At 42.7% G+C, this 15,581-nt stretch overlaps 1 protein-coding gene across 6 annotated transcripts in view; it reads right to left on the reverse strand.

Annotated features, from left to right (window-relative positions):
* Positions 1-15,581, reverse strand: part of rbm33a (RNA binding motif protein 33a) — a 28,658-nt gene that overhangs the window by 6,280 nt on the left and 6,797 nt on the right. For 3 of the 6 annotated variants that reach the window (XM_073488799.1, XM_073488796.1, XM_073488800.1), the window contains exons 6-16: positions 15,166-15,333; positions 14,239-14,398; positions 13,234-13,469; positions 11,185-11,506; positions 9,544-9,605; positions 6,660-6,789; positions 5,868-6,235; positions 4,978-5,241; positions 4,472-4,756; positions 3,240-4,061; positions 716-874 (exon numbers count right to left, since the gene is read on the reverse strand). In XM_073488799.1, the coding sequence (XP_073344900.1) occupies positions 716-874; positions 3,240-4,061; positions 4,472-4,756; positions 4,978-5,241; positions 5,868-6,235; positions 6,660-6,789; positions 9,544-9,605; positions 11,185-11,506; positions 13,234-13,469; positions 14,239-14,398; positions 15,166-15,333 (2,976 nt within the window). The remainder of the gene's footprint in view (positions 1-715; positions 875-3,239; positions 4,062-4,471; positions 4,757-4,977; positions 5,242-5,867; positions 6,236-6,659; positions 6,790-9,543; positions 9,606-11,184; positions 11,507-13,233; positions 13,470-14,238; positions 14,399-15,165; positions 15,334-15,581) is intronic. The other 3 variants (XM_073488801.1, XM_073488797.1, XM_073488798.1) reach the window with 2 other exon arrangements.

A 15,581-nucleotide genomic window follows, 5' to 3' on the forward strand; every position in this document is an offset into this window, starting at 1 on the left:
GAGGAGCTATAACGTTTCTCAGCACAAAGGAAAATTTAACAACGCTACGTGTTTTCTTCTCGCACCTCTCAGACACGCCGAGCCTTCACATGATTGACTTATCATATTTCTACATAGAGCATCAATGTCAGAACGTGATGCATGTGGCATGGCATATCTTCATTTGAGCTATGTTTCTTCAGCTGCAGAGGAAGAGGAGGTGGAGGAGGAGGGAGGGATCTAGGAAAGAGAGGAGGTAGAGGGAATGTGTGTGTGTGTGTATGTTTGTGCGTGTGTTTCTGTGTGTGTGTTTCTGTGTGTGTGTTGGGGGTGGGGGAGCAGAAAGGGAGAGGGAGCCATGCAAGCGTTATGGTGACTGCCTTACCCTGTCAGCGTCAGTGAGTATGGTAAATGTGACAGCAGCCTGGTGGTGACAGGCGTGCAGAGAGGCCAGGGGACCTTGTGTAGCCCCCCGTGTTACACTGCTTTCAGCTTGTCAATACTCCTGCACCTGGCACACTGTCCTGTCTTATTACCACTACTGCTCGATTGGTATGTCTGCTGAATGCCAGGGTAGCGCCAGCGGCACAGGACAACTTTACAGGAGACATTTCACCTTCTTTTATTTCACAACTGCCATTACCCCACAGTCTGCACTGTTAATATATATCTTTTAGGTGAAACGGTTGCTGGTGTACAAAGCAAAGAACGTGGCCAGTGCTGATTTGTGACATACCCTGTTTTGCTGTGGGTTGCCCATGCCCCCTCGGCTAGCCTGCGGTGTTCCGCCTGGTGCCTGTTGCTGCTGTCCTGTCATGGTGACCTTCCTTTGGACGACCTGGTTGAGCGGGGAAGCCGACCAGTCGTCGTCTTGCTGCGCTGGATCGTCCACACCCTGAGGAAGAAAACATTAATTTAGCACCTTCCAAAAAAAAAATCCCAGCTTTTATCTCCATTTGCAGGAATCCAAAAACATATTCACATTAAAAGATCCCCTTCACACATGTATTAAAGCATGCATAAAAATGCTCTAACGTGGTGATATGGCTTTAGCGGGGGAAAAAACTTATAATCACAACATTTAAATCCTTAAAATGGCACCTATTCCTTCCCCTTAAATAAAAATCCCAGAATATATGAATATTAGGGGTGTTGTGATTTGAACTAAATCAAGAAAAGATCTAAATGAGCCTTTAATTTTGACAATTTAAATCAAATGTAGTATCAACGATCCCCCCATGCACCCCATGGTGCGTTTAAGTGTACTTCATACAAATGTAAATAACACTTGTCAGGGAATAAAAGTCCAAATCTAACAATAGCATAGCCATCTGTGTTGAAAAATGTTTTAAATACAAAATGGAATTGAACCATAACCTTAAAATGGAAAGTAAAATCAAATTGTGGATTTTGAGAATCATGACACCTCTAATGATTATACAACTGGACACTAGATGTCTGCTACTTCACTGTAAAACTCCATTCTCATTGTTGTTGCAGTGGAGACTTCAAGTTTACACATCACACTTGTGTTGACTGAGTTTTGGACCAAACTTTTTCTGGTGCCACAAATTATGCTTGTGGCCCCACCTCTTAAAATCTGATTTTAATTGAGCACAGAGAAAATTTAAACTCTCAGCAACAAATGTGAAAACAGCCTTCTAGTATCAAACTCGTGAGAAATGCGGGGCCACATCTACGAGGCAAACTGAATGCGTGCCAGCACTCGAGCTGGATCCCTATCAGATATTCCGCGGGGAATAAAGATCAACCCAACAAGGTGATGGTCTCATTATCGAATAAAGTCACAGCTCAACTCTGTTGACGTGCGGGGAGGAATTGAAGGTCGTCTCTTCCCCGACTCTGCGGAGAGATGTGACAGATCAATACAGGGGAAGAAAAGAGGCGATATCTCTGACCTGTCCCCAGTTGAGAGTAAATGGATTAATCCCTCCTATAGAAATCACAGCTCCTGATTGCACCCATCAAATGCTAAGCTGCATTACACTGGAACGACAGCAGCTCGATGTGTACCCCCATCCCCCGTACGCCCCCCTCCTCCTCAGCTTTTGTGTCTTGCGCTGCTTTGTATTATCCCTGATGAAAATATAATTTGCCTCTTATCTGTGTGCCTAAGCCATACAAATCCAAATCCTCAAAAGTGGCAACTTTCTTACACAGGTATTATGTTGCCCCCCACAACCCCCCTGTTCAACCAAGAAAGATTAATTACAAGGGTCTTGGATTGGCATTCTTTTGTTGCCTCACACCTGAGAGATGGGTTGATGGAAACAAGCAAGCGAGGGATGACAGAGAGGAAGAGAGAGAGCGAGAAAAAAAGAGGAGAGAGGAGATAACATTGTCAAGCACCCGTTGATGACAGCAGAACAATGTGGAAGAGAGAGCATCTAGACAATCTTCTTTTCACTGCAGCTATAGGCCTTGGCTGTTTCTTTCTGTTTCCATCTCTCTTTCTCCACCTCACATCCTATTCCCCCTTTTTTCCCCTCCAAGATGCGCTACATCAGATAGCTCTGCGCAGGTTTCCATTAACGCACTGACACACAGTTATCTTCATCTGCAGCCAGCCTGCGATTTTGGCTCTGCGGCTTGATCCTCTGGGATGGAGCCGGAAAGCGGCTTATTTCAAATACTATCACATCCCACCAACACGTCTCATCAGTGACAAGTATGAATGTTTAACATGCATGCCTTTGTGGTTTTTCAATAAAGATTAATGCGTAATTAAGGCCACAGCAGTAACTTATCAAGTGAGTATAAAATAGTCGACAGTGGTAATTCTGGACTTTGTTGGCTTTACTGTCATTCTTGTTTCACATCCTATCTTTAAAAGAATACTCTTCTGCCCTTAAAAGAGGATATCAACCTTTAAGAGCAGTGATGAGGTGTCCCACACTCTACAGATAAATGTCATACTGCTCTCTTTAATGCCTACAGCCTCTCTGTGCTCTAAAGGTAAAATGTGCGTAGAGGTATCGTGGCTTAAATACCAGTTCCCAAAGCTTAAGAGAGGAAACTCTTAACAGATCAATTTTGTCAAAATGACACAGACATCACCCTGTCATTCCCATAGGTTAGACATCTTTTAGATTACAAAATAGACAGTGTGAGGCCAATCAGTGGCATTTACTTTCAAAACTGACGTCCCCTTGTGGCTGAAATCTGTTGAAGGGGATCAAATAAATGTCGGACCACAACACAAAAGAAGGTGCTGGATAAGAATCAAATCACATGCTCACCGCTCCTGAAAGTTTGACGACTCTGACTTTTTGTGGCACCTGCTGGCCTTCGAAACTAGAATTCTTGGCCCGCTGCATCACAGTTCTTTTAGCCCCGGGTTTAGGTCCTTGAGTCTGAGGCTGAGTCTGAGGCTGAGTCTGAGGCTGAGGCTGAGGCTGAGCCTGAGCCTGGACAGGGCCCACAGAGGGTATATTCTTTTGGGGGACCTGATTGGACTGGATCTGAGCAGCAGGCCTGTTTATGTTCTGCCCAGCACTGTTCCTTCGCTGTTGTAGCAGCTGCTGAGGATTTGGTTGGGGCCGTTTCCACTGCTGGTCTGGACCAGGCCCGGGGGCCTGTTGCTGCTGGGTGCCACCTTTCGCCATCTGCAGGCGTGTCTTGACATTGGGACGTGGCGTAGGAGTCTGCGTGCTGCCGTTGGGAGGGATGGGGGTGCCTTGATTAGGATTCTTCAGTGATTGATTTAATGACTGTGGTGTTCTCTGAGGAAATGGTCTCAACTGTTGTGGTTGTAGCTGTTTTTGCTGCTGCTGTTGTTGCTGCTGCTGCTGCTGCTGTGGTTGGGGTGGTGGTGGTGGAGGTTGTTGCTGTACAGGGTGTGGCGTTTGCTGAATTTGTTGTAAGGGTTGAATCTGTGAAGGAGCTGGGCTTGGGCTCGTCGTGTTTGTCTGGCAATTGAGCCTGTCCAGCAGCTCCTTCTTTCTGACGCCAGCCTGCATCTGCCGTCGCATCTCCTTTCTCTTCAGGATCTCCTCTCTCAGACGCTTCTGCTCCTCAATCTTCAGACGGTACTGCCGTGTCTCCTCATCCTCATCCGGGTTCTGTGGCGAATAACACAAACAGACAATATGAGTGCCTGTCTCCACTTACTGGAATGGCAGCCATGAGCCACGGTGTCCTATTTGAATATTACTGAGCCTGACACTCAGATGTAATCAAAGGCAAAACCCAAGAGAAAATGCAGTAGTATTGATCTGTTCTTTCCACTGGATTGAGACTGCCATCATTAACAAGCTTATGATTGGGCTTTTAATAAATGGAAGTCCTTCGCAGCACACTAAAAAGCCTGGCTTTGCTTTCTGGGTCACTGAATTTAGCAGGAAAAAAATACTCAGTCTACAAGAATACACAGTATTTTTAAAAAAGTACCACACATTTATCTGAAAAAATTTTCACCATTACACCTCTATTTCTTTGTTTTTCTTTCCTACATGCATGTTAACAAGCTGACCTGTGGTGCCGTGCTGGACGGTGTGCTTGGGATTTCTTTGCGGACCACTGTCCTGACCTCTCCCCCAGGCTGTGTTTCAGTCTTGGCAGAAACTTGGCCTCTTCCTCTGCCACCAGCAGGCACCGCCTGAGAGCTCTGCCCGGGACGCACCCCCTGCGTTGCCTTGGCAACAGGCCTAACGTTGGCGGCGGGGCGGGCACTGTTCATGTTTGTGTTGCCAGGTGCTACAGGGAGCTCCCGTAGGTTGCTGTTGCGCTGCTGCATTTGCTTGGAGATAGGTGTGTTCTGCAGAAAGGGCAAAATATTAATTGACAATCAATTTTTACAATCAATCTGATTTTAATATATACATCCACTTTCATCTATTTTTCATATGCTATTTTTAGCTTTTTGAGGAAAGATGCTGACAGTAACTGGAAAAGTACACTGATAAAATACGGACCCCATTTTACTGCGGCTCATCAGTTTTAGTAGAAAATAGTTGAGCTACTAGGTAAATCTCTCACCATCCTCTGCCTGTTGGACATGTTTCGCTGTTGGGGGTTTTGAGGGCGGGGACTCATCTGTCTGGGGCTGCCATGCACCTGCTGTTGGTGGAAGAGATTCTGGCCATGGTGCATCATAGAGCGAGACTCATTGACATTTAGCTGCTGCTGCTGATGATGGGGTAAGTCCTGCCTATGATGTTGCTGGTGCTGGTGCACGGGCTGATGGGATGGCATGGGGTCGTGGTGTGGGAGCTGGGAGACAGGAGGACCGTGCATTAAGCCCTGAAAGTAGAAGACAAACCACATCATGAACAAATCAACAAAATCAGAACCTGTTGTTACATATAATTCAGATTGCTCATGCATTTTTATTCCATTGTTCACAACAGCAATAATATCACTTCTTATAAAACTCAACTCAATACTGAATCAGGCAACGCTTGCATATAATTAACCTCCAACTGGTGTCCTCAAGTGTCTACATAGTAGTACAACTATAATGATTTGATCACTAGAGGGAGCTCTTGCCTATGTCTCTTGACAAATTGCAGCGGTGCCAAACAGACATGAGTCTTTTTCCTTAACGCTTCAGCAGCAGTGGATATGATAACTAGTCTAGTTTATTCATGTGTACAGTACTCTAGTCTAGTCATTGCTCTTGCCACAGCAATTTTAATAATCTAGAGCAAAGCTGTCAAAAATTCATACATTCATGGCGGAGAAGGCATGTGAATTGTTTGTCAGGCTCCTTTACAAGAAGTGTCACAGGTGAGAGGGGATACTTAAATTACAATATTTAGGTGGCAAATTTAAGAGCAACTAGAAGAAAACACACACTTTTGTCACAAAATTGTTACACAACATACCAACACAAATACAGACATCTATTGGTTATAAAAATCACTTACTCTCAGTCGTACCTGCATCCCAAACTGGACTTGTGGAGGCGGGAAGAGGTTCCCCTGCTGGCCGAACGGCTGACGAGGGCCCATGAAGGGTCGGGGCTGGTTTGGGGGGCCGCCTTGTTGATTCAAGCCGACCATCCCCTGGTGGCCTTGGTGGGGAGGGAGGTTTGGTCTTGGGGGTTCTCTCGGAAAAAGCCCAAGCGGACCCTGGCCCGGCTGGTTGAAGGCTGGCCCTGGTGGGCCGAAGCCCATGTGGCCCTGGCCGGGCAGCTGCTGCTGGTGGTGGAGGTTGTGGCTGTTGTTCATCAGAGGGGTGGGGCCCTGGTGATCAAACATGTGCTGCCCTGGAAACCGTGTCGACTCTGTGCGCTCTGTGCCCACAAGAGGAAGACCAAACAACAACAGGAGTACAACAGAGATGTCAGAGTATTTTTTGCCTTGTGAGCCAATTTCAATACATCAGTAACTCCCTCTCCAGATGTATAGCATTATGGCAAGGGGAAACAAAACCAAACAACTCTATCAAGGTGAAATTGTAAACAACCAAGTGGTTTGTATTTAATTCTGCATCAACACTGTGAATGAAAAATCGGAAATATAGATATTTAATGCAGTTTCCAAGGCTCAATCAGATGTATATATATACACATGCATTTAACATGAGTGCAGCTAAGAGAGGAGCACCAGCCAGCTAGCAGCGTACCCTGTAGGTATACTGCCAGAGGTGATGTCGAATAGGATTAAATATGCTAAGAGAGCTTTGTAACCCTCGTGAAGGCTGGGTGGGGGACTCACCTCCCATAAAGAGGGGCTCTCTGTCTTGGGGGCCTTGAGGTGGCTGGTTCCTAAAGGGCTCCATGTGATGAGGGGGCCGCTGGGGCTGACCAAAATTACCAGACATGTGCTGCTGGAAGTCTCCCGGTCCCTGGGAAAACACAAAACTCATGAATTATAGGCCATACTGGGAACTCAATAATCACAAACAAATTAAACTAATGAAAAATGGGAATTTGTAGTGGAGTATTGCATCGGGCATGGAGCACTTGTAATTGAAGGGCTAGGGTCATTAAAAAGATGCAGAATCTTGTGGTGTAAACATAAATATGCATGCCAATATTAAAGAAACCCTTCAGCCTGAATTCATGAGCAAACCTGCATTAATGCTACTTGGAGCTTTGTTGATAAACCTCCAAAAAGCCTGTCTCTAACAAGCAAAGGGTATTTCAGGAGGGGATGAGTACCCTCACCTTTGTTTCAACCACTTCGTATCTTCGACAGCTTTCTAATCATTGCATGCGCGTTACCTCCTCCTATCTATCTTCCAAGGAAAACTAGATAACAACCCTTTAATCCCTCCTTGGAATTCGAATCCCCCTCATAACTGTCTCCTTTATTCTTTTAAACATCCATCTCTGTTGAAAAATTAACCTGCTATTCAACACGTGGCACTTCCACAAAATGGGCTGCTTGCCTCCTCCAAGCCTATTGTAAATTACTTAAGATGCTATCAAGGCTTAATCCATCTTTATTCCACTGCTGCGTGGCGGTATTTAGAGAGGAGAGGTGTTAGAAAGCTAGAAGGCCAGAGTCGCAAAAACTTGCTTAACAGAAAGTTAATCAAAGGGGCTTACAAAGACAGGGGAGCACAATGGGGGTGCAATCATACTGTTCTAAAAGGTCAAGCAGGCAGGTTTGCACAATGAGGACTCTGGTGTCCATATAATACCTCTCATCTTTCAGCTTTTAATCCTTGATAAACAGGCTGCGGGCCGCTCAATATGTAACTGATGCGGGGATAGCTCTCAGCAGTGAGGGGATAACCAAGACATATATAATGGAGAGGGACCAAATGTCAAGTATTTAATGAAGAATGGAAGTTTGATTATAAATAGATGTATTGTTCCTGGGTTTCAAGTGAACCGTTTATAGCTAATAACAATACAGGCTGCTGGTATTAAAGCATGCTGCTTGTTTTCAGGATATGATGCTATTTACGAAAAGAGTTAAGTTCTCATTATCAATTAATCTTCTGTTTATTTTCATGATAAAAATGATGTCTTCAAGTTGCTTTGTATACCCAGCCAACTGTCAAAAACCCAAAGACTCTTTATTTACTATCAGAAATTGTGAATAAAAGCAGAATGAAGCTGAAACAAACAAATGCTTGACAATTTTGATTTAAAAATGACTGAATGATGAAACGATTATTACAATAGTTGGCCATTAATTTTATGTCCATTGACTAATCGTTGCAGCTCTATTGAGGAGCTGTGACTGCAACCGACTGCCACCGAAGAAGAATTTTATTATCAAAAAGGTATGAACGACTATAAAAATAGCACGGTTGGTGGCGTCTTTATTTCTTGGTCAAACTGAATGTCATTATCTAAAGCGGATGAAATATTCTAATAACTTTAATTGGTGCTGAGATTAATATTTCAAAACCAGTCTCCACCAGCAAAAATTTAATGCAATAATACTAGAGGCTATGACCCCCCATTCGCCAGGCCTTTTAACAATTAAATTTGATGGGATGATAATGTATGATAATCATGAGTAATCAGGTGCCCACTGGTAAATGGAATGTTGCCGGCTGGTATGTCACCTGCATTTCAAATTGTGTCCTTGGCAGCAGCAGCCTAAACGCGATTGACAGCTGGGGAATCCAACACTATGCTGTTCATCAGCCCAGTTGTCTGCATGCCCTTCCAACCCCACCTTCTACTGTCTGATAAGAGGCAAAACAGCTTCCTGCTTCTGTGCTATCAATATCTAGCACCATCACAGACCTCAGGGAACAGGAGCTGCACGATACTGACATTGAAGGCTGGGAAAGAGTTAAATAAAAACACTGTTTTTGGACAAAGATCGACTCCTATGTGAAAGCCTGGCTCATTTGGCAGCAGGGCTGTAAATCCACATGAATGCAATTGGATGCAGCTATTTTCCAATGGCTAATTTGCATAAATCCATACAAAATGCACTTTCCAGGAAGATGTCAGTCAGTCCCAGCACCACCTGATGCCTGGGCATCATTAACTGGAAGGACGGAGTAACTTAAGGCACTTTGGCTGACTTGCTGGCGAGCCATTTCCCTCAATACAGCAATTACTTTAAAGGCATTTCCGTCATCTCTTGGACGGGTTCTTTGTGAGTGAAATAAAAGGACCTTTTCTTACAGGAAATCACTGACTTAAGACCCCTTTTCTCTGACGTGAAATTCAGCATTTGGAATATATGGTGCAAGAGGCTCACCCTGCCCCCTTCAAACCACCACCATGTTTCATTAATTCAAATACCGTTCAAAAAAGGTCTCCATGCCTTTGGGACACAAACTTGTGGAAAGTGAATTTTAACTGGCAGTATATCCTGGTTTCACAATTCCATTATGTGCCAAGCTGGCTCGTCTGAGCCCCAGCCCATCCATGAAGACTTGCTAACTAAGTCCCGCCACTGTAGCCCCGACCTCCAAATGTCTACAGCCTAAAGCCCCTATCACGCATTTCCAGTTGTGCAGCCAGACTCGTATCAGTGTTTACAGATTTGCTTTAACAGTATTTGGACAGGGCAGGCGGTCTAATTGCCGTAATGATACTGCCCTCACAAAAAGGGACGCTAACCGCGTGGAGAGGGAGAGAAAGTGAGGCGAAAGGGAGGGAGAGGAGCAGCTGCTACTCACAGGGAACCTCTGAGGACCCACAGCAGGTCTGGGCTGGCTCTGAGCAGGAGGCATCAAGGGCACTGCAATGAGATAGAGAGGGGGAGAGAGAGAGAGAGGGAGCAGGAGAGAGGGGGGCAGGTGGGAGGAGGGGGAGAAAAATGAAAATGAGGGGCAGTAGGCAGAGAGAGGGTGGTGATAGTAGAAAGGGAGGAGCCCATTAGACATCTCCATGCTAAAGGCTGTTACACAGACATACATGTTAAATTCTATATCAGAGTTTCTCCTCACATCTTTACACAACTGGGCACAGACCAGGAAACATTAAATACATGAGAATAATTTGCCAAATTCACAAATAACAATGAATGAGACAGTTTCTGTTAGACAACACTTGGCTCAGAATCACATTGCTGGATTCAGTATAACGGGAGCTGTAATTGTACATCAGCAACTGCAACTGGAAAACATTCAATAGTAATCTATCATTTAAATACATATATAAACAAATAAATATACACAGAAAGACATACAAACACATCCACACATGCTTAATCATAACCACAGGCAATCCCTGATTTTCCACAACGCATCTTCCTCTCAGGAGCGAAACCCAAACCCCATGCACACTTGCCCACACTGACACAAGCACACACACATACACGCTAACATGCTTTGCTAACAAAATTTCTATCTTGGCCTGGACAGACAGGCCAGATAAACCCATCTCAGGGAATGAAATGGTGAGGCCGCCAGAAAAAAAATGGAGGATAAACCCATTACTGGCTGAGAGCGCTATTCACTTGTCATTCAACCAAACAACGAAATGACATTCTAATCCAGACACCTTTCGGGACAGTGTGAGGATAACTGCCAGCCATAATGGCATCATGCACCTCAACTGAGCATCTTGCTGCTTAACTGGGGCTGCACAGTTTTGGGTAAAATGAAAATAATGATTTTGAGAATTTAAATTAGGAATTTTTAAAATAAAAAATATAAATTGCATTTTTTTTGTCTTTGTGCAGACAGAACATTTGTGTCTGTCACATCAACTTTGCACGAGACAAAGGACACACTCATGTTATCTTAAACACAACGCTTATAGCCAACTGCTTGAAGGCCAAATAATAAACTTAGGACACACGCTGAACAGCTCCAGATTTTAACTGCACACTTAAAAATCAACTATTTTAATGTAGAGGCCCACAGAGTCAATCTAGTATAGCTATGCACATACTCCAATGATTAAAATCATTAGCCAAATGGCTTAGAAATTATGTGCTTGGACATAACCTTTGAATCCCAAAAAATCCACACAGACATTTTCCCTCAGACCCTTTTCTTTTTATATGCACAGTTTTATAGTCACTAATATCTCACTCGCACATTTTGCACAGTTCATCACATGATTTAATCTCAGTCTTGTCATTTGTTGAGGAAAATTGTGCATAATTAAGCGAGCTTGGTTTACTGCAACATATCTTCTTGCTAATGTGCAGGCGAAAGAAATGTTGGCATTTATGAATGAGACTGCAAAATCACGGTTTTAATACAATTAACTCTGCAGCACAGTGGGGAATCCATAAAAACAGTGGAAGTGAGGGGGAAATTCCTTTAAAACAAACAAAAAAGATCTTGAGTGATTCTGGATTAACCTACCTTGAACAGAGGATGACGTGGGCCCTCTGAAATGGGGGTTAATGTGGATGTTTTTGGGCTGTGGAGGTTGCTGCTGGTGATGCTGGGGGAAGTTGGGTGGCGGGGAGCTCATCATTCGTGGTGGCGGCTCCATCTGGGGCCGTAACGGCGGGGAGCGGTGAGCCATGTGCGGGGGGATGAGGGGCTGAAGAGGCTGCTGGGCCAGCGGGCGCCCATGCTCTTGGAAGGGAGGAGGTCCTCTCGGACGCGAAGGGTGGTGCTGCTGGGACTGCAGTTGCTGCTGATGAAGCTGATGAGGCGGAGGCATTCGGGAGGATGGCTGCTAATTGGAAAGAGATGGGGAAACGGAGAGGAGGGAAAAACCAAAACAACCTGTCAAAACACATTTCTTTCTAGGAAGATTCTGATATCACTACTTGCTGCAATGCGATGACATACCAACAAGTCAATTCAACAGCAAGATTGAAGATGGTATCCTTAAGATATTTAATGCAGGGCTCCAATGAAGAGTATAAGTGCATGTGTCCTTAAGAGAACAGTGAGATCAAAATATATGTATATATATTTAAAGGGCAGCCATAAAGAAAAACAAAGACCAACACAAGAGCTGCAATTATTAATTGACAAGTTTTCAACTATTAAATCAACTATTATCAATATAAATCGATTAATTTGTTTCAATATCTTTTTTGTAAGGAAAAAAAAAGAGTCAAAATTCTCTGGTTCCAGTTTCTTAAATGCGAGTCTTTTCTGGTATCCTTACTCCTTTACAACAGTAAACTGAGTATCTTTGGGTTGTGGACAAAACAAGACGTCATCTAATCTCGTCATCTTAGACTTCAAGAAACCCTGATCAACATTTTTCAACAATTTCTGACATCTTATAGACCGAACAACTACTTGATTAATCGTGTAAACAATCAACAGATTAATCAACAATGAAAATAATTGTTAATTGGAGCCATAACCAACAGCAGCAGTCAATTGTCTGCTAGCATTGGAAGATATCAAACAGGGATGCACATGCTGATAAATTAACAATAATTATATTGTCAAGTGATGTTTCAAATGTGCCCATGATAATTGGCTGTTTAAGCTACCACACAAACAAACAAATAAACAAACATGCCATTGACTAAATAAGTCAAGTGGTTAAACATACAGTAGGCTGTAAAAAAGTACGAGCTCATTAACAACAGTCAGCAGAATGTTTGTGGTGTTGCCATGTTGTCCATCGGTCATTAAATTTTCATTTCCAGTGTTTTGAATTTTACAGCCTATTATCATCAAATCATAAAGGATCCCAAATAGTGGAGAGCTGAGGCGAAATGTCACACAGCCTTGAAAACAATGGTATAATTGTATTTTATCATTTATGTACAATACTTTTGTTTTTGTGCACCTTTACACAATGTAGCCTTGGTAAAAATGTATTGTTTCATTCAGTGATCAAGTCAAAAATAACATAAAAATGGAAATGTTATCTTTCAACTCCACGATTAACAGGAAGTGATTATATTACTGACTATCCTGGCCCAGTTCTGAAATCTGATAACCTTCCAGTGTGTTACTGAAGATCATCACCTCTAGCTAAGAGTCACTTTTTTCCCTAAACCTTCAAAAGGTGTTGCATGAACTGATGAGCCATGTAAATCAAAGGATTAAATGCTTGGAGTGATATCTAATAATAAAAGCCCACAAGAAACTAAATCCTGGGCAAAGAACAAATTTAATTCTGTATAATACTGTCTAAGTGGACTACTGCCAAATGGTTTGCAGTAATCCATATATCAACACTGATACGGGGGAGCAGAGTGTTTTGACTTTTTCATGCGTAAACCACCATAGCTTTAGAGGTCTTGGATAGTAAGGAGAACAGCAGCAAACAAAACCCATGTGTAACTGTGACAAATACAAGAAGGTAAAAACTCAAACCATTTCAAATCATCTTATTCAGAGAAGCCCTTACGCTCCCTTTAGCTACTCTTTAAGAGGAGTGGTTCAGTACCGAGTGATGCTCGGTGCAGATGATCCTGTACAATGGCTTACCGGCATGCCCATGTTTCCCATCAGTGGAGGCCTGTGGTCATGCATTCTTCCTCTGTTTCCTCTAAAGTCTGTCATTCCAAAAGGTGGAAAGCCTCCTCTTCCTCTGCCTCCTCGTCCTCCGCCTCCTCCTCCTCCTCCTCCTCCTCCTCTGCCTCGGCCTCCATAACGGTTTTGTCTCTTTTGTCGTTCTTGTTCCTCAAACTCCATGAGATCTTGCTTGGCCTTCTCAGACAGTTCTGATGACAGGTGAAACAGGCAAACACTTGTATATTAACCGTCAACAGGTTAGACTCCATAGTAATGTAATGCCATTACAGTGAAGGAGAGATTTGAGATAAAGTAAAATATTTCAGGATACACTTTGGCAGCTCATTAGGGCTGCCAGCAATATAGTTTTAGAATGATATCACAATACTTTTTAGGCTATATCGCAATAAACAATATACACCACTCTCAGGTAGTTAGGGATATTGGGATATGGATGCACAAATGCATGTGTATGGATATGCAATAAAAGTCAAATGAAATGTGTCACATTATTTTTGGGGACCAAAAATATTCACAAAACACAAAAAAATATTCAGGTATGTCACAGAATAAACAATCAAGTGAAACACTAAAATATTCTAATATCAATAACTAATTGTGAGTAGTATATGTCTTTTTATATGAAATCTCCTCGAAAGCACTCGCTCAACGCTCAGACTGGGCTACAAAGTCATATATCACAATTTTTGACCACATACATCGACATTTATCTTCATTAGTAATGTGGATATAATGACTAAGTGACTAAAGGCCAGTTTAACAAGAAGAACAGTCTGCTCAGAAAATCACATCATTTTACTGTAATGCAGCCAACACTCATGCCATATCACGATATAACAATATCCAAAATCTAGGACAATGTACAGTGTAGTCTCATATTAAGATAACTATATTATATCCATAAATATACACACTGTTACTGAAGGATAAATTATGCTCAGCAAATATAATTTTTACCTAGAGTTTCGGGGATATTCCTCCTTTTACTCGCATCAGCCAACCGAACAACAGCGCCATCCTTTCTCTCCGATTTGAACCGTATGCGACCAGACTCTTCATCGTCCTCATCCTCCTCATCGGATTCCTCCTTTGTTTCAGGCACAGCTTCGTTTTCGACCTGCGGACATTTTCGGAGGTTAATAACAAACATTACAACACATACCCTTCCCTGTTTTTACAATGGGAACAATTTGGGTCAGTAGGGACACACTTTGCTTGTTTGTGTTCATCTTCATCAAAATTTGCAGGGCAACACAAAATCTCCTCTTCTGTATTTAGCACAATTAGCCGGCAAGTCTGCCAAAATCCTGATAATAAATATACATAATTTTTAAGCACAAATGTAAAAATAAAATTAAAATAAAATAAAAAATCTCTAGATCCAACTTCTAAAATGTGAATATTAGGTGACTTTCTTGGTCTTCTGTTATATTAAACCGAATATCTTTGTGTTGTTTGGGATTTCACAGAGCAAAGAATGAACCAATTAGAGAAACTGACTTAATGTTGAATTAAAAAAAAAACAACAACAACAAACAAATTATCCTTTGAAACTTAACTTAGAAGTAACTTACCAACCTACCCTGCTTTGAATGCAAAATATTACCACATTATTATACATTGAGTTATTATGCAGATTAAATCATTGATCAATAGCCCCTTGTCATGGCGTTGTATTTAGGTGAGCTTGTTCTCTAACACTGTTCACGCTCACTCACTGACATACATAATAGAATGAAGCCATCGTTAATGTTATTGGTCACACCTGTGACCAAGTCAAAATGTTTGCTGTGAAAAGGGTGAATGGTTAACTATCTGCACCCTCTATGCTGAGTCTTAACAGCAGACTCTTAAAAAAAATGCAATCAATCCACATCAACATACCTCCTCTGTGTCAAACACCTGAGAGCCCTCAGCTGTGTCTTCCTCCTCCTCTTCCTGCTGCTCTTCTCCCCCTACAGCCTCCTCCTCTTCCTCCACAGGGGCCTCTTCCTGTTGGACTCCACGTCCATCCAGAGGCTGATCATCATAGGAGGTTTGATAATCATCATCCTTTAAAAGATCACATTGACAATACGTATTGATTAATTAAAGGGGTGACAACACCTCGATAAGGATCGGCCATTACTGGAAACCAGTCTCCTAGTGTATGTGTTGAAAATAAAAACACGTATTTATGATAAGCAATGCTGTTACGTGTTATGTGCCACATAAGCAAGAGATACATGAATGATTTCAACTGACATCTAAGGGCAGGTTTTATGAAATATAGATGTACATGAATGTATATTTTTATCTCA

Source organism: Pagrus major, chromosome 19 (assembly GCF_040436345.1).
Source record: "Pagrus major chromosome 19, Pma_NU_1.0".
Classification (NCBI taxonomy): domain Eukaryota; kingdom Metazoa; phylum Chordata; class Actinopteri; order Spariformes; family Sparidae; genus Pagrus; species Pagrus major.